The 18,113-nt window shown below is 50.1% G+C and overlaps 1 protein-coding gene across 1 annotated transcript in view; it reads right to left on the bottom strand.

Annotated features, from left to right (window-relative positions):
• The window catches only part of LOC136362278 (epidermal growth factor receptor kinase substrate 8-like protein 2), a 46,229-nt gene that overhangs the window by 7,540 nt on the left and 20,576 nt on the right, over positions 1–18,113 (bottom strand). The window contains exons 4-12 of the mRNA XM_066320658.1: positions 8,586–8,650; positions 4,419–4,580; positions 3,981–4,130; positions 3,777–3,856; positions 3,505–3,644; positions 2,879–2,958; positions 2,254–2,380; positions 1,830–1,918; positions 311–385 (exon numbers count right to left, since the gene is read on the bottom strand). Of these exons, the coding sequence (XP_066176755.1) occupies positions 311–385; positions 1,830–1,918; positions 2,254–2,380; positions 2,879–2,958; positions 3,505–3,644; positions 3,777–3,856; positions 3,981–4,130; positions 4,419–4,580; positions 8,586–8,650 (968 nt within the window). The remainder of the gene's footprint in view (positions 1–310; positions 386–1,829; positions 1,919–2,253; positions 2,381–2,878; positions 2,959–3,504; positions 3,645–3,776; positions 3,857–3,980; positions 4,131–4,418; positions 4,581–8,585; positions 8,651–18,113) is intronic.

Below are 18,113 nucleotides of genomic sequence, written 5' to 3'. Positions count from 1 at the left end.
ACTGAGCCATGTTTCCCAGAAGGTGAGACCAGACACATTCCAGTGGGAACCTCAGCTGACTGCCCCTTTTGTTCACTGTAATGCTTAATTGATTGGATGGAAGGATTCATATTTGCTGGAACTCCTGTATTAACTTCAAGCTGCAAATTGGATCAGAAGCCAGGAACAACCAGTACCACTTCTGGAAGTTTCTGAGAAAGCTGTGGCCAGGCATGAGCAATTTTCTAACCCTTCTGCACAATCTGTCTGCTTTAAGTGGGAAGTAGAAATAAAAGGGGAGTTCCCAGTGAGACCTTGGAATAAGATTTACCAGTTCCAGTGGCCCAAACAGGAAATGCACCAACTCCGAGGCGCTGGGGTTCTGGATGTGCTTCCTCAGTTTGGCCTGGAAAGAGAAACACAGGTTTCCTTTAGAAACCTTCCTTAGAAACCCTAACCTGAGTGTGCCTTCTCTTTTTTGTCACCTGGGGGGAGTGTTGCTGGCTGAAGAGAAGAGTAAGGGATGGGAGAGTAGGAACCTTTCATTTTACTTTGTATCCATTTCTAATTCCCTATTAATTTCAGGAGGGCTGAAATACCCTCTCTCTTAAATCAGTGCTTTGGAAGCTAATTTGAACAGACACACCATAACCCTGGCTCATTTTTAAAGTCCTAGTGAGGAAAGGCCAGGGCTGTGGTTGCTTCTGCCTATTGCAGGGTTGAGAATCCCACTAGTTCCATGAATGAAAACAACAGGGTAGATGTTTTGAGGGTCCCTTGACAATTGCTGACAAGGGAAAGTCTCCACCAAGGTCTTGCCTGTGGTACCCAGAGCTTGAGGTGAACTGTGGCAGAATGGAGGAGCGAACACTTGGGATTAATTTACTGTAAGAACTGGGTTTTGGTATCAGCAATCAGCAGAGCTCCTGTGAGCAACCTCTCCAGTTTGGGCTTCCATTCAGGCTCCTTCTCCTGTCCTGGCCTCCTAGCACTACTGCCATGGGAGACAGGGTCCCCACTCCTACCAAAATGCAAAGCATTTGAAATTCTGGAGATTAAACATTAATGTGGAGTGGGAAGAAACAACTGCTGGCAGAAGGGTGACACAGTGAAGGGGCACTTCCCTGGGACTCAGCAACCATGTGGTGAGGAACATGGCAGGGCTCCACCACTGAGTCCCAGCTCTGTTTTAACGCTCAACCCTGGCCTCTTGCCAGGAAATAAGCTGCTCCTGATCCTAAGCAGGCACAAATTATCTGTATTTGCTTCTCAAAGAAAAGGCTGGAGCTTGGTGTCCCACATTACAATCTCTGGGGTTTCTTATTAATGACTGCCCAGGAAGGAGCTTGGAGGATGTGTTGCTGGACAAGTTTGGTCACAAGTGACAGAATTCTTGCTGCTTTGTTAGCCTCCTGGTCTCTTGTGTTCCACTGAGCTGACCTGGTAGCACTGGGAACATCTTTATGCTCTTGCTTTTCATCCCCTCCACAATACAGGGGGTCTGGCAGGGGAGAAGGTGAGGGGTCAGGAATATCAGGGCAATGGGGGACTTCAGTTACTGTCAAGCAGAGACTTCCCAGGCCTGGATCTGAAAAGACCCAGGTGTTGCAACCCTCTGGCTGCTCTGGCCCATCCTGGACTTGATGCTTCTAGTTTTGGTTTAACAGCTTGTCCCAGAAAACCTGCACAAGCCTGACACAATGTTTGTCCTGAGTTCTGAAGAACCTGGAATTCACACTGTTGTCCCTCGTTAGTATTGTCTGTTCAAGTTTCTCTCTAAACACTCACTGCTGGGATACACGGGGAAAAGCCCTGTCCCTGCATGGGATGGAAACTCCTCCGTATCTTACCAAGAGGTTAAAAGCCAGTTTGGTTTTCTGGAAGCAGTCGATGAACTCGGCCTCGCTCGGGGGTCTTGCTCGGAGGGTCAGCATTCCCTCTGCCAGGAGAAGGGGCAGAGAAGGGGCGCATTAGTGAGAGCATCCCCTTTGAGCAGGTTCCATCTGCCTCCTGTGCAGAAGGCACAGCAGAAATGGGTGTTGAGACCAGAAGTATTGAAAATCAGGGGTTCAGGGAAAGGCAAACTCCCTCTGTGTGCCGGAGGCTCTGTGTGCTCCACCAGAGGTGCTCACGGACAGTGGCACCTCCCGTACTGGTGTGCCTGGATCCATGGCTAAGCTGCAGCATCGATCCAGCCCTCCTGGATGAGGTGTCCCCCCGCCTTCATCTGTGACCCCCCCGTGCTCCCCGTTTGTTGTGGCTGCTGCACTGCACCTGCTGGCCCTTTCTTCTTGTTCTTCTTCCCTTTCTTCCTTTGGTTGAGCTGTCGGAATGCTTCTGCAGCCTTCTGGAGCCGGGCAACGAACACTTCAATGTCATCCAGGGTGCAGTTCAGGATTTGCTGTGAGGACAGAAACCCAAGGGATCAATATGAAAGCAAGCCTGGGCTGCACATGGCTGGGAGCCTGAATCCCAGGGCCTGCTGCATTTCCTAGGAGAATGCACATGAGTGGGCAATCCAGGTATGAAATGTAACTCATTTATCCCTTTGCAAGCACAGAGCTGCTGGGCCTGGCTTTGTGCTGTCCTTACCAGTGTGACAAGTGACCCCTGCTAATGGACAGCTGGAAAATAACCCAAGTGGGATGGGGAGGAGCAGAGCTGTAATCAGCTCTCAGGTCAGGTCAGTGACAATGTCCTCAGGTCAGAGGACATCATCACTGACATGGTGATGAACACTTGCCTTTGGCCACCTTATCTTTATGCACAGCAGGTATCAATTGGAAAAATGCCCAGATGATGCATGAAATGTCTGCTCATGGAGGAGCCCCTTCCTCCCTGCCTCTGCTCCTGCTGATGGACTGTGCTCCTGCTGATGGACAGTGTCCCTGTCACCCACCGTTTCCTTTTCAATCTTCTGTGCTAACATGGCGCGGGATTCCTCATGGTCGTGAGAACCAGAGCTTCGTCGTTCATAGTCTGCAAACAAGGGAGAGAAAAATATATTTACTATCAGAGGATGGAAACAGGCTCCATGAAAAGCAGGGATCCATAGGATGGTAGCTTCCCGCTTGGGTGTTTGTTCTGGGTTGTGAGGGCACCTCAGGAATAATGTTTGTAATAGGAGCTAAATTCCAGTAATTCTGAAAAAAAAACAATTCTGAGGCTGCTCCCGGCGTCCAGAAGCCACACACCCAGTGTGGGGGGGAGATGTTCTAGTGGGAACAGTCACTGAGGTGGCCCCTCGTGCAAAACAAACAGTGTCAGCTCAGGGAAGGGGCTTGGAAAGGGCTGGCACAGCATGATCTGCCAAGTGGGAGAACTGGGGAGGCACTTTTGGCAAAGGCACTTTTGACCATGACAAGTCCACAGAGTCCAAGGAGTTTCTGGGAGCTCTTATTTGTTAAGCAGAAGCTGCCCAGTGGGTACAACACTTATTTTCACCACAGACCACTTCAGGAAGGTTGGCTGCCTGGTTAATTAGTCTCTCATCCCCAGGAAACACTTCCTGAGTGCTCCCTGTACCTGGATCATGCTGGGAAGGAGGTGCCACCCTGTTCCTGTTCATTGCTGAGCCTCGCATGTCATGCTGGATTGGGATGGGAGCTGGCCCTTGAGGTGGGGGGAGGATGGATTGTCTCTGCTTGATCTTTTCCTGGTTTGCCCTGCAAGGAAAATGTCACAGAACAACCCCATCAGTGGCTACAGATCCTGTTTCCAAGAGACTGGAGTGTGTCTAAACCACCAGAAACAGGGGTTTATTGTTGTTGCTCCCAGCTGTATCCCACAGCACTTACTTGAGTGTCTGTGGCCGTATCTTCTTCCCGTGCTTGTGATCTGCCAGGGCACTTTCTATGTCCTCATGAACCATCTCCGCCTCAAGGATAAAACAGGAATGTTTATAAGGGCTTGGCTTTAGGAAGGATTGGAGGAAGGGAGAAAGGGCAGACAGCAAGAAGTGTTTTGTTCTGTTTCACACCAAACAGGAAGGCTCTGCTCACCTCCACCTCATCACAGTTGAAGAAGTGGATGTCAGGTTTGTGCTGCTCAGAATCCTGACACACCAGCAGGAGGATGGAGGAATAGCGCATCTGATTGAGCACTGTCTGGCAGTGCTGCACTGTCGGCAGGGGGAAGTCCTCCAGTTCCTCCTGCAAGAGAAGGAGGAAGGTGTCAGGCAATGGGGAACTATTAAATTGAGGGGGAATGGTTCTGTGCAGGAACTCCTGGGATCCCTGGACTGATCTTCCTTAGTTTGTCATTACTAAAACTATCTTGTTCCCACACTGCAGGGCTGACTCTAATCCAGGGGAGGATTTTGGTAATGATTCACCCTTGTTTGTGTTCCTTAGAGCTTGCCCTCTCGTGGGCAGAATGGAAAGAGCACTCACTGCACCTCACACTTCAGGCTGGGGTCAGTCCCACAGGGCTGCAGGTACCTGTGTCTCACAGTCCAGCAGCCGGATGGACTTGTCGTTCACTTGCAGCAGCATCTCCTGTGTCCAGATCTTCTCTTTGGAGTTGAGCAGGATGAGTTTCCGGATTGCATCATCCACTGTCGTGATGGACTCGCTCTTGTCCATGATGAAGGTGGCCAAGTGCTGAAGTTGGGGAGAGAAAGGAGATAAAAACAGGTGGAAAATGTTTGTTGGGGTGTGTAAATTGGTGATGAAAGCATCTCTAGAGGCTTCAATTACTGTTTGTAGTTTCTCAGAGTTCAGGAGTGAGGGTGTTGCTGCACAAAACAGTTTTGATTGTTGGTACCAGCCTGTGGTACCAACTGTTCATGGCAGTGAAGGATTTGGGTTTCATAATGGGTTTTCATAACCAGTTTCACCACTTGCATATTACTGCCATCAATTCCAGCAGCTCTGATCCCCGTCGAGCGGGGCAAATGCTGCACACACAGGAATTACTCCCCAGGCCCCTCTGAACCTGGTGTGGAAGTAGAACTATGGCAGCCGAACGAATGCTTTCCTTGCCATGCTATAAAAGCATTTGTGTTTTGCTTGTCTTGTGTAGCAAACCTGCTTGTGTAGGATTTGTGCCAGGCGAAGAGCTCACACAAGACAAGCCATGGGCAAGTGTTGACCCTCTGTGCCAAGTGGGGTCCATGCAATGTGTGGTGTCCCACGCTCTGGGAACAGCTACTCTGAAGAGCTTCTATGCTGCAAAGCCTGCAGGAGCTCCAAACCTGGCAGCTCATTCTCCACCAGCCCTTTAAGCCCCCCTTAGGGTTGAGGTTACCCTCCCCCGCAAAATACCCAAATCAGCACTCACAGTAGTGAAAATGGGTGTTCCTGACTGTAGGAAAGGATATTTTGCTGTTTGCCTTTGTCTTGCCCTGTGGCTTTGCTTGGTTATCCTGATTTTCCTATTTCTCTTCAGCTGTCCTGTAAACCCAGCCAGGCTTCTGTGCTGTCCTCCCTTCCTTCCCTCCCTGCTGTGTGCACTTGGGCCAGGAGCAGCTCAGCTACAGCGTAACCATCCAGGCTGCTTTCCCATCCCGGCTCCAACTGCACCCTGCAGTTGATGTGAGGTGATCCAAGCCTTGCACTTGGCACCTCTATGCGCAGAGTTTGTGTAATGGGGCAGCACTTGCAGCTTTGGTCTGCTCCTGGGGCTCCATGGGAAGGGAATGTTGGGCAGGGAGGCAGCTGTGAAAAGGAGAGGTGTGTCACATCCAAATGTTGTGTGCCTGCAAGCAGTGGGTGAAGGCCACTGCAAAAATCCAGGTGAGTAAGTGCTGCTCCCTGTGGGTGGAAGAACTGGTTGTGTCTGCTGGCAGAGAGGACTGCAAGGCAGGAAAAGCTGGGTCTCGGAGCAGCCAAGCTGTTTGCCCAGCTGTTGTCCCTGGGGCAGTGACAGCACAGCCAGGCCACATGTTCAGGTGATCGCAGGGAAGGAAAAAAAAATTCAGGATGGAAAAGGAGATGGTTCTGTTTCGCCTTGTTCTTTTGTGGCCCAGCTGTGTTCTTGGTGAGAAGGAAAAGAGAATGTGCCTGACTGTCAAAAAGCAGCTGAAGCTTTTCCCTGTCTTTACCAACTTTCTCCAGCAGAGAAAAGCTGGAGGGTTTTTGGATGGGTAAGTTACAGGCCTGCCCAAGGCATCTGTGTAGTCCAAGGGCCTGTAAACCTTGGAGGCTTAGTGGGCCAGATCCCAGCTTTTTCTCTTGTCCCTGGAATATCGAAGGCCCATCCACCAGCATGAGCCTCTCATCCTCATTTCCTTGCTCAGCAGGGTACAGAACAGGCACTTCAGCAGCAATGGCTAAGCTGGAGAGCCAGGAGCAGATTAACCCCTGGAGCAGGGACACCCAGGTGCTGCAGGTAGAGCTGCCCTGGGCAGCCAGGGACAAGCAGCGTGGCCACCCCAGAAATGGCCCTGCCAGGCATTCAGAGTTTGTGGGAAGGGCAGCAGTGAAATCTCTGCTTCTCTGCACACATCCTGTAGTCTGGTTCAAAGCAAGAGCTGGAAAAATGGGGGGGTATTTTAAAGCAAGTCCTAAATTGAGGGGATGTAGTTTTTTTGTAGTAATGAGGTTTTTTGCCTGGCTTTTTTCCCTTTGATCCTGTATCTTTATGCCTTCTCCAGTGATCAGACATAACCTTTTCAGGGATCAAGTAGCTTCTTTCTGGTGCTGATGCACTCATGAGCTGATTCAGTAACCCAGTGGGTTGTGTCCACAGTTGACATGTGCATCAGTGAGCCATGGAGGAGGATGAGAGATTTGCTGGGAAAGAATTCCTTTCTCCCTGTAAAAGCCCAGGTAAATGCAAAGTGGGAAGCAGATTCAGAGGCAGCAAAAGCTGATGCTGCTCCAGCATGTCCTGCTGTGGGACTGGAACCTTGGGGAAGCTGTGGATGTTGGGGTCTGACACAGACCAGATGAACCCAAGAGGGATGTGTGCACTTGGAGCACAGAGCCTTGGATGGTTGTGAGGAAGCACAGGCAAGAACTGTTGTTGCACTTGGCTCCACACAAGTTGGATGCAAGGAAAGGCTCAGATTTACAGCACTGGTAGACCTGACTGGCAGGAAATCTTTAAACATGCTCTTAGGCATTAGGAGTGGATAGGGTTTGTGGTGACCCATTTGCTGTTAGATGATTCCCAAAGGCTGGAAGAAGGTGCAGAGAAGAGGACAATGCAAGGCCCATTCCTGTGTTCATCAAACAAAGGTATGGGGTGAGGCACTGTCTAAATAGAACTGGCAGGTGTGTGAGCCAACAGCTGAGATTAGCAATGCAATCACAAATGAAAAACATGCTTGGGTGTATTTACTGTAATTGTAAAATAGTGCATGGGAAGGTATTTGCCAAGTCAGTTTTATCTGTGCAGAGGTGACAAGCCCTCTTCTTTCAGAGCAGTGAGGTTTACTCAAGATGACAGGCATTTTTATCTCTTCTATTATTTTATCCAGCACCTTTACAAGCTTCATAAATTCCTTTGCTGTTTACTGTTCGGTTAGTTTTCACGGAGGGGAAGCTACTGGTCTGACTCAATCGTTAGAATATTTTTCTACTTCCTATTTTCTATAGATATGGGTGGATTGAGAGGGTGAAGCTTGCTGCTATATCTTTGTTTTATCCCTTAAAACCCCTTTTCATCCAGATGGACATTCAAATACAGCAGCTTTTACTAGAATGGGCAATCACTCCATCCACCATTAAACTTTGATCAGATTACTTCAAAGGGTGTAAAATGCCTCCCGTTAGGAAATCTCATTCTATCTCGCTGCCTGCCACTGCAATCCTGTTTGCCTTGGTCAAAGTTCAGGGGAGAGACTCACAAACGGGTGGCTTATGGCATAATTAATGAAGAATTCATTTACTTGTCACCGTTTAAAGTCTGCATCCATGAGTTACTTCCGAGCCACTGAGTTGGTTTCTCTGATAGAAACCAGGACCTCTTACCAAAGAGGCACTTTACAAGCTTAAATGTGGGCTTTTAAAGGGCCCCATGTCCTAAATATGAACCTCAGGAAGTGTTCTCCTGTCTTGCCTTGCTTAGTTCTCAGTGATGGATGGCCCCACCTCCTCCACAGAGTCCTGCACCACCAGGTTGTGTTACAGGAATCACTGAGTTTGGGACGGCCAGGCTGGCTTCTCTTTTTGGGGTGGGTGTCTGTGGCAGTGGGAGATGGATTTGGCTGTCTTGTGTGAAGGGGTTTGTGTTACCTGAGAGGACACAGTAGCTGAGGAGAGCTGAAAGCTGATAGTCTGTGTGGTCTCTGTTGTTTGGAAAGCTGAGTTCTGGTAACCACCATGGGAACTCTGCTTTTAACCTGTTTGTGCTGATCAGAAGGATTTGAAGCACAGGGTGACAAGAGGAACATTTCCTGCTCTACTTCGGACACAGAGGAGGGAGAAGACAAGAGCTTCTCCATTTCCTCTTTCCATGTACAAAATTCCCCTTGTTTACTTAAATCTTTTTTCCCCCATTCTCCTTTACTCAGTGACTTCAGATTTTAATGGTGAGGAGGTTCCCAACTCCCCCTTGGTCTCCTAAAGGTCTAGGACACAGGAAACACACTGCAGTATGGGCACCTATCAGTGACCTTGGCCTCTCAGCCCCTTAGCACTCCATTGCACGTGTGTTCTCACCTGGACATGGTACTGGGAAGTCTCGTGCATAATGATGTTGGAGTTGGAGTATTTTTTCCTTTGTTCTGTAAGAAACAAGAAAATAAGCATTGGTTGTTTTTCTTTGGATCTGAGAATTACAACCCTGAGTCCTTCACACAGTCCCTGAGCTTCCAGCTCAGGCTCCGCGAGCGTTGCCAGTAGGTGTCTCTCCAGAACAAGCCTTGCCTTTCCCTGAGCTTTGCCTTGGGGATTTCACCTTTCTTCTTGGACAGCCAAGAGCTTTTAAATGAAGCTTCTCTTGGTGCATTGGGCTGAGCACAATCCTGCCCATAGCTTGGGGAGCATACTGAGCACCCGGAGATATCCTAGCAATAAGGGTCATGAAAAAATGCTGCTGCTCTTTTTTGGAGCCTGGCAAGGGTGGGTAGAAGCTAATTCAAGCTGATTTCTGAAGCTTTTTAACACTTATCCTAACACTCTTTAGGCTGTGCCATCAGCTTGTCAGGACACACGAGTACTTCACACCTTCTAGCTCTGCTCCTGTGGCTGAAAACACAACGGTGTGTTGCCTCTGTGCCTGACTGCTGACAGCCCTGGAGTGGTGGCTGTTCCCCAGTAGAAATGATTTATTGATTTATTAGTGGGAATATTGGCAGAGACATTAATGGAGACTGCAAGGCTCTGAGCCCGTGCCTCATAGATCACCAGCACCAGCTCAGAGGTGGATGAGGATGGTTCAGGGGAAAAACCTCAGACACTCAGCCCAGCTCCCTGCTCAGCCATTCCAGAGTGACCTTGAATAAAAGAATTAAAATTGCAGCGCAGCCCCTTCCCACCTCAGGCTGGCAGGAAAGGCTCAGTGGCACTTTCTGGTTGCTGGGGGCTTTAATTGCAGTCTGTCCTACTTGAAATGTGGGGCAAGGTCTGGGGTAGGGCACAGGCAGCGCATCCCACAGGGATTCGGGGCCGATGTGAGGCACTTTTTTCCTCTCAGTAACCTCAATTTCCTCCCCGAGCATTTCTCATGTAAATAGATGACACTGATGGAAATGAGAACACCACATTCATGTGGGATGGAGACAAATTTGACTTTTAAGACATCTCATCCCCTCCTTTTCCAAAGGGAGTGGAAAAGGCTGAAGTGGGTGGTCTGGAAAGAAAGGGAGTTTACATTCGGACAGGCAAATGTCTCCAGCCCTGAGAGGAGGGGAGCGGAGCTGTGTTGGGAACTGGTAGTCCCTGAGGGAGGGAAAGAATACCGGGGGAATGAGGTTTCCAGTGGGAGGCCAGCACAGGTCTGTGATCCTGGTAGGAAAACAGCCCATGGAGCTGTAGCAGTGGTCAGGCCAGCAGCTGCTTGCCCTCAGACTCTCTGGGATCCCTTCCAATGCCTTTTCCCCTTCATCCAAGCTCAAAGAAACTGCACGTGTCATAGTCAGGGGAGATCTCAGTATGCACTGCTGAGAAAATGTTCAGAGAAGCCCTTGGAAGTTTTGGGGGCTAGCCAGATCCTCAGAACTCTGCATAGCCCAGCATCCCATCACCTGCACTCAGTGAGCCTTGTTCAGACAGCAGCAAGCGCTGGGACAGGGAGAAATGCAGATGTTTCCCCTCCCTCTGTTGATTTTTCCCTGGGGGAATTTCTGCATTACCTCTGTGAGTCACAGAACTAGAACAAAGTGCCTCCTATTTTGTCTCCCGATGTCATTCAAGTGATGTCCCAGAAGCTGCCCAGGGCAAGAAATGGGGTGTTTCTGCATGTTCTTCTGAAATCCCTCCTGTCTCCTTGGCTTCTACCTGGCCCCCACACCCATGGAAACTTTTATTTTTGTGTTTCCTGCTGGCATCCACAAATAAGACCATGAGGTCTAGAATCAGCCAGACTTTCTGGGGACAGCAGGGTGCCAAAACACCGAAATCTCCTTCTTTCCTAGCATTCAGTTTTGGTTTAAACACAGGAAGAATTAAAGATTCAGGTTGCAGATCATGAAAGAATCAGGTTTGGTCCACATCTATCCAAGGAGCATGGGTGCTTTAAAGAAAACTAGTGGTTTTTTGTTTATTTACTCAAAACAATGTGGTGAAACACTACTGGGATTTCCAAGATGCATCGCTAGTTGTCTTTGATTAAATCTGACTCTGGTTGGGCTGAACTGATCCCAAAATGCTTTTAGGAAGATGTTCTTCCCTGTGAGGGTGCTGGGATCCTGGCACAAGCTGCCCAGAGAAGCTGTGGCTGCTCCATCCCTGGTAGTATCCAAGGCCAGGTTGGACCAGACTTGGAGCGATCTGAGACAGTGGAAGGCACCCCTGTCCATGGCAGGGGATGGAATGAGATGGGCTTTAAGGTCCCTTCCAACCCAAACCATTCTGGCATTCTATAAATGATGCCTCTAGCAAAACCTGTGGCTGTTTGACTCCTCGATCAAGGGGGATCCTTTCCCTTGCCCAGGTGAAAACTCCCTTGGCCAGCCATACCTCAGAAGGCAGGTCAGCTGTCCTGTGTGGCTCCACCCTGCCCTTCTGCGCAGCCTTGTCCCTGACCTGCTGAATTTTGCATGAGTGCATGCTAGCCTGTTAGCAGCAGCAGCTCGTTTCCTCCTGCTTCATCTGACACCTCACACCAGGACACTTGGCATTTCTACAGCATCCTGCAACAGGACCTCTGCACCTTGAGGTGTTATCCGACCCCTAACCTGGCCCCAGCATGTGGAGAATTTGCATAATCCCCATGGGATAGATGAACATTGCAGGAATATAGTGATGATTTCCCCAAATTAGCTCAGACCCATCTGCACTTTTGTTTATCTCCTGCCATGACCTTCAGAGTCTGTGGCAGTGGAGGACTCTGGATATAACACAGGCAAAGGGCAGAGAGAGCTCCAGGGCTGTGGCACCAGTACAGCAAACATCCAAAGGTGAGAAAGCTGGCATGAGCTCACAGTGGCCACCACTGTCCTTTTTCCTTTCTGTCTGCCAAGAGAGCCAAAGAGATGGGAAAACAATACAGCTTTGTCCTGTCCATTTTGTGTCTAGCAAGGAAACAACCCAGCTCGTAGCATGGGTATCCTGGCGGATGCTGGTGGGATCTCCTGTGGCCTGAGGAGCAGTTGTGCTGATCCCAGACACTTGTTGCGTGTATGAGATGGGGAATCCAGAAAGCTTTGAATGCCTTGAGGATGGGTACACGTGGAACATGCACACTCTCTGGTAAATTGTCTCATCTCTTGCCTCTCAGGGCCTGGCCTAGGGATCCCTAAGACAATCCTTTGAGGGAAAAAACCCTATAAATGGTTCTTTAAGGGAATTCACTTCGGTTCTCTCCTAACCAGGTGGCTTTAATCATGCCTCACACTCAGAGGAGTGGGAAAAATGGCAGCAGATGTTATCTACCACTGGTATCTTACAGATAAACAGTGCTGTGGGAATAGCGTTTCCCACTGGCACCAGTGAGGAAATGGGAAGAGCTGAGACCACTGCAGAGGCAAAAGGTGGTACCTGAGGGCTCAAAACAGTGCTGGGCTGAAATCCCTGTAATGATACTAAAATCTTAGCTGGCAGGGAAAGAGTCCTGTTTGGCTTTATGTTAAGGAGTGGAAAGGGTGAAAGAGAGTAATAAATGAGGTGGAAAAAGCAGAATCGATACACATCCTGGAGGGCTGGGGTTATCAACTTGGTTTGGGAAGCCAAAGCACACCTTTAGTGCCAAGTTCCCTCCCCATTTCCATGTAAAACCTTATTTAGCAGGGAGCTGGGACGTGGCTGCAAACGTGCCGTTAAGTGAGCACAGGAGATCAACTAGCGGGATAAGCTGCCCGTGGGAGCAGCTTACAGCCGGGATAATTGGTTAAGGTCTCTGGGAATGCTGAGCAGTGCCAAGGAGGGCAGGAGCAGGCTTGTCTTTCTCCACGCACAGCCTCTGTCAAGCCAGAGGGGCACAGCACCCCTGGTACAAACTGCCAGTGGCCCCTGCCTCCCCTCCAGGCACATCCTTCTCTGATTAATTAGTTTTACCACACAGGATCCTACCTGATCCTCCCTGTCCCTCCCTACATTTGCTTACAGCTGTTGTTTGGCAGAAGGCACAGCAGAAGACGGGGATGTATGGACAAGTGTGGAGCAATCTGTGAGGAATGAGAGGTATTGGATTTGTTTTTCTTGCCAGTGCCGTACCAAGGACCTCTCCCCTCTTCCCTGAATCACACTGCTGACCTCCCTGGCCTCCACATCCATTACAGCAGCCTAAGGGAAGTCCTGTCAGTTACTTCTGGAGCTTGCCAGTTCCTTATATAATCTTTATGTTATCTATACATTATCTAGCAATGCACACACGGTTTATAGGAACCTGCCAGCGTAGCGTGAGCTGCTCTGTGCCAAACAGCAGGTCAGGACCAGCCTGCTGAGGAGCAGCAAATGCTCTGTGCTCATGGCAGCCACAGAAACCTGCCAGGCCAGCTGACAGAGCAGCAGTATGGAATAACCTCTATTCCAGGATCCCAGGTGGGGCCACATGTGGCAGTTGAACACAGCACCTGCCAGGTTCCTGCTTCCTCGCCAGGTAGGAGGATGGGATGCTCCAGGTTACCCAGGGTTAGTCAAGGATCTGGTTTTGGGCCTTGGGTTTTGAGCACCTGCTGTGCCTGAGCTCCTGACAGGGAAGAATCTGCAGGTCCTGCCTTGCTCCTTCCCTGTTCTCTATGGCCAGCACAGAGAGAGCTCCATTTTAGGATATCTTTGCAGTTTAGGAAGCATCGAGGTCCCTGCTTTTGCTTTTAGATCCCTGATACTTGCTGAACTGCTGGAGCTGGTCTGTACCGGTGCCTGGGGCACTGGGAATGTCTGCCTGGTCAGCTCTCACTCATGGCTGGTGTGTGTAGATGGATCTGGAAGCTGTTGGGAGTGAATGAACAGCTCTCATTGAGGTGTGAATGGGCTGTGGCAGCAGGGAGCAGCGGCTCCAGGTTTCACACGGCTGAATTCCTGCTCGGCACGCTTCATATTTGCCACAGCTCAGCCCCAAGTGCTCACATTCCTGGTTTATTAGCTGAAGACACAACCCACTCTAGGAAAGCAAATAAAAACCTGGCACAGCTCCTGGGTTGTGCAAGGACTGAGTACATGGAGGAACAGTGTGTGTTTGTGTTCAGTGTGTCTGGCGGCACGGTGTCCATCGGGCAGCTTGGAGCAGGATAATCAGGGCATTGAGGAGCTGTAGTTCACCGGTAGAGGTATCCACTTTTGCCTTTACAACCAGACCTGGGAGAAACCTGCCACATTATTTTTCACCAAAAAAACCCAAAGTGGTGTTTTCTCAATTTTCTATAGCTGGTAATGACACTTTTTGAATGTCAGAACATACTAAAATTGGGGGAATCCTGATTTAATTAATTCACTTTATTTGAGTCTTGAAAAAAATCATAATGAAAAGTTCTCCCTTTTTTTGTTGTTGTTATTTTATGAACTGCCACAACTTCAATTCCCAAGATACTTGAGCATATCCAAAACCCCATTTCCATTTAGGAAAAGGTTCCCCTGTGTTAGCTCTAAGCACTTACTCCATGCAAGAAGAGAACTTGTGCTCAGCACTTTCAAGGTGGCAAAGAAAAAGGGTCACTGGAGATGCTGAGCAGCACCAGAGGTGGGAGATCCCTCTCTGCAACATCCCTGTCACTAACTGCATCCCAAATTCACAGCCAGCAGCACCTGGAGCAGTGTCTGCTCCTCCCAGTAGCTTCAGTCAGGGCTGAACTGAGACAATGTGTTCCCTGTCTCACCCACCACTGGCGCTTGATCTGCAGGAGCCAACAGGATTGTTGGCTTCCAGTTTTTCTTCCAGCCCTGTTTCCAGTTGGTGTATGAATTGTCCAAGGCATTGAATCAAAGGGTCACCCATACACGCAGTGTCAAAGGGTAATCTGAAGCTGGAATCTTGGGTGGGAAAGAGAATGTGAAGAGGGGAGCTGGAATGGCACTGAGGAAGCAGTGGGGAAGGATAAGGGAGTTATTCAGGGCTGGCAGCAGAGGACATGAGGAATTAATGGCCTGGGCAGGAAGGCTGGGTCTCTGCTGAACCTCAGGCTTTTTCTCCAGTATGATGAAACCTTTAAGGACATGACAGTGAGTGACACTGTTCAGATGTTGCCCAAATCCCTGTGGATTTAGGCACGGCCACGGTCCTCTTGACCCAGCAGTGTGGCTGAGCAGGCTTGGGTTTAGCCACTGCTCCTGCCGGGGTTGTCTCTTGTAGACAATACCAGTGTGTGTTAAGTCCTGCACAAATCCTCTCCTAAAGGTTGTGGAGAAGGAACAAACGGTCCCTCCACGCTCCTGTCAATAACGATGTGACAGCCATGTGGCCTCCAGCTGGAATTGTGACAAGCTCATGGTTTGGGCAGGGTGTGGGAAGGCAAGCAGCAGGGGAATTACACTGCGCTGGAGGTCATACAGACTGGAGGGTCTCATCTCAAAGGCCTCTCCATGTGGCTGAGGGCCCCACTGTGATACAAGGGGGGTCTGTGGAGACCCCCAGGAGTTGGTCCATGACCATTAAACATCATTTACTCCTCCACTGGTGTGCTCTGCTTGGCCAGCACCAAGGAGCTGCCTGTGGCTCAGGAGTGATGCTGGCACCAGTGGAGCATCTCTGCCCGTGGCTCCCCAGGGAGATGATCCCTGTCCAGGGCCACACTGGGCAGGAAGTGGCTCTTCTCTTTGTGATAGTGCCTCGTGTCCTGTTACAGCCCTGCAGCCTGGCTTGGGTTACAGTGCAGTGTCAAGTGATCAGCATCAGCACTGCGCTTCTCCAGCCTAACTCATTGCTCCAAGACCCCTTTTCCAGCCCTGTGCCCTATCAAGTCTGGTTCTTTCCCAGAAGTGAGTGCATCGAGGATGGGTGGGCAGGCTGGAACCAGCTGTCTGGGTCCCATAGGCTTGGCATGGGGGGCTGGAAGGAGGCTGAGCACCACAGGGACAGACAGCAGCCAAACAGAAATGAGCTGCTCCTCCCCACAGCCCTACACGAAATCACTGCAATCATCAAAGTGCCCTCAACTTCTGCTGCACTGCCTAATCCATCAGGAGAGCCAGCCAGCACTGTTTGACAGCTCTGGCAGCAGCTGAGGGGAACACCTGCAGAAGCCCACCTGGAGTCACCTTGGAAAGGGGTGGCAGCAGCTTTCCTGCTGTGGGAAGTGCTGTGCAGAAATGCTTCCTGCCAGTCCTTCCCATGGGTTCTGGTGGAGCCTGGTCTCCCCCCCACAGGCTTTCATCTGGGCTTGCAACAGACGCCCGTAAGCAGAGAAGCAGCCTAATTTATTTATGGTGTGCATTAACATTTATTCAGCTGGTGGCTGTGTGGGGAGAGAGGTGGCAACCTGAGAGGGGCCAGCCATTCCCTGCTGCCAGCTGAGGGGGGACTGCTCCCTGCAGCCACAGATCCCTCCAGAATGTGGAGCTGAACGAATGTGGTGCTGTTATGTTAAGGAGGAAAGAAAGGATGAGTCTCCTGCTCCCATGAGAGCCAGGAAACTCCACTGATGATGGCAGAGCAGCTGGAAAGCTTATCAAACTCTGGCATGGACAGAGCCAAGGGAGGGTATTTTGAGGGGCTTTATGCCAGTTTCATTGTAGAATTCCCTTTGGTCATCCCTCTGTGCTCACCACAGTGCAGAATACACAGTAGTAGGCAACATATTTGGTGATCAAAACAATTTCAGCAAGCCAAGTGTGACACCAGAGCCTTCCCCATCCATCAACAGCCGTGTGATGAGGCTGTGTCCTGTGAGGACCTTCACGCTATGCCCTGGAGCCCACCCAGACTGAACCTCCACCTTCACCATCTGGGTGCCTTCCTGTGCACAGCCTGAAGCTGCTGCTGTGTTCCTGCCTCACCACGACAATTTTAAATATCCCTCTTCAGGGTCTCCCCTGAGGTGGGTTTAATATTCCCAGTAAGTCCCTGTTGATACTGGGGACACCTTGGCCCTCAGGTAGCACTTGTGTACCCACAGCTGGCACCCCTGTCATGTTAGGCCAGTATTACTGGAAAAAGCATCTTTAGAAAGCTAAACCCAAGGCCTTGTTCACCTAAAAATAACATTTAGACACCTGTGTGCATTGGAGCCGTCACAACCCAGTGAGTTTTAAGTGATGCCTGTGTGCTGGGAATTTGGGAGTCACTGCACTCCTTGGAGGTCTGGCAGTATACACAGGCTGAGGGTCCAGCCTGATTGCACTGGAGAAAGATGGAAATATTAAGTCTTGTCAGCTCCAAATGTCCCTCAGCAGTGTTGCAATCACATAATCAAGGCCAGCTCGGCTTGGTGTGATTTGTTTCATTATGAAACATAATTCCCCCTGGAATTTTAGTTCTTGCTTGCCCTCTATCCCCAAATGTGCCAGCTCGCAGCAGAAATTAATGCTGGGGGAGGGAGGATCCGAGTGGGAAAGGGACCAACACATTTAAATATTGGCTTACACGTGCTAAGTGTCCTTTGCTGAATTAGTGGGTGGGTTTCAAGTGCTGCCAAACGAAATCCCTCTGGATGTGCTCATGCCAGGGGCTGGGCTGGCCAAGAGGCACTGATTTGTGCAGGGAATGCCTGCAGAGCTCATTCTGTGTTTCAGTAGTGGCAGAGAAATAGCAGGCGGCTGCTTTACTCCTCCTGAAGATTTGGCCCAGGGACATAGAGTCCTCATTTTAGGTTTGCTGGAATTTGGTCAGAGAGGACCCAACCCTGGTGAATTTGCTTTTGAGGTGTGTTCATACAAAAAATGTAGAAGATTAAATTCTATGTTGAAAAGTGCTTATTTGAGAGCTGTGTTTGTTTCCAAGGCAGTCAGTCAGCCTTTCCCTGAACTGGCTTTTGTGGCACAGGATTGAGGGGTGCTCCCTGTGCCATGGCACCATTAGATCCCCCTCTGGAATTCTGATGGCTGGAGCCCTAGGCTGCCTGCACCCATGGGTGCCAGCCTGCAAATCTGCTTGTGTTTAATACCGTTGTGAGCTCCCAGGTTCATTTTTACATATCTCTGTAGGGCTGATTACCTGACAACTGCAGCCCTCCTGCCCCTGACAGAAGTGCCCCAGTGTCAGTGCACAGCCAAAGGAATGTGCACTGCCTTGGAGGCAGGAGGAGTTTGTCTGCAGTAGCAGCCCTGTGTGCCCCCAAAATTCCACACCTCATCCTCTTCCTTCTTTATCATGTGTCCTTCCATCTCCAGAAGTGACTGACACAGTTCAAACCCCTGCCTCGCACCTGCCCACCCTGCAGCGTCCAGGCCACCAACAGCCCAAATTTCTGCGCTGCCATTATCTTCATGTTCTATTTCTTGGAAGCTAATTGACATTAACAATGGCTTTGTTTAACACTAAATACAGCCCCTGCCATCCCACTTCTCCCCAGGTGAGGTTGGTTTCTCTGGACACTGCTCCAGGCCACTCCACAAGGATACACCTCCAGCCAAAACCCTTGGGCAAACAGACTCACTTCCCAGAGACAAATAAACCACCTTGGTAGTTCATAGCTGCCGAGGACAATCTCTGAT

Source organism: Sylvia atricapilla, chromosome 6 (assembly GCF_009819655.1).
Source record: "Sylvia atricapilla isolate bSylAtr1 chromosome 6, bSylAtr1.pri, whole genome shotgun sequence".
Lineage (NCBI taxonomy): Eukaryota > Metazoa > Chordata > Aves > Passeriformes > Sylviidae > Sylvia > Sylvia atricapilla.
Note: the sequence above shows the minus strand (reverse complement) of the source record. Positions and strands in the feature narration are given on the sequence as shown.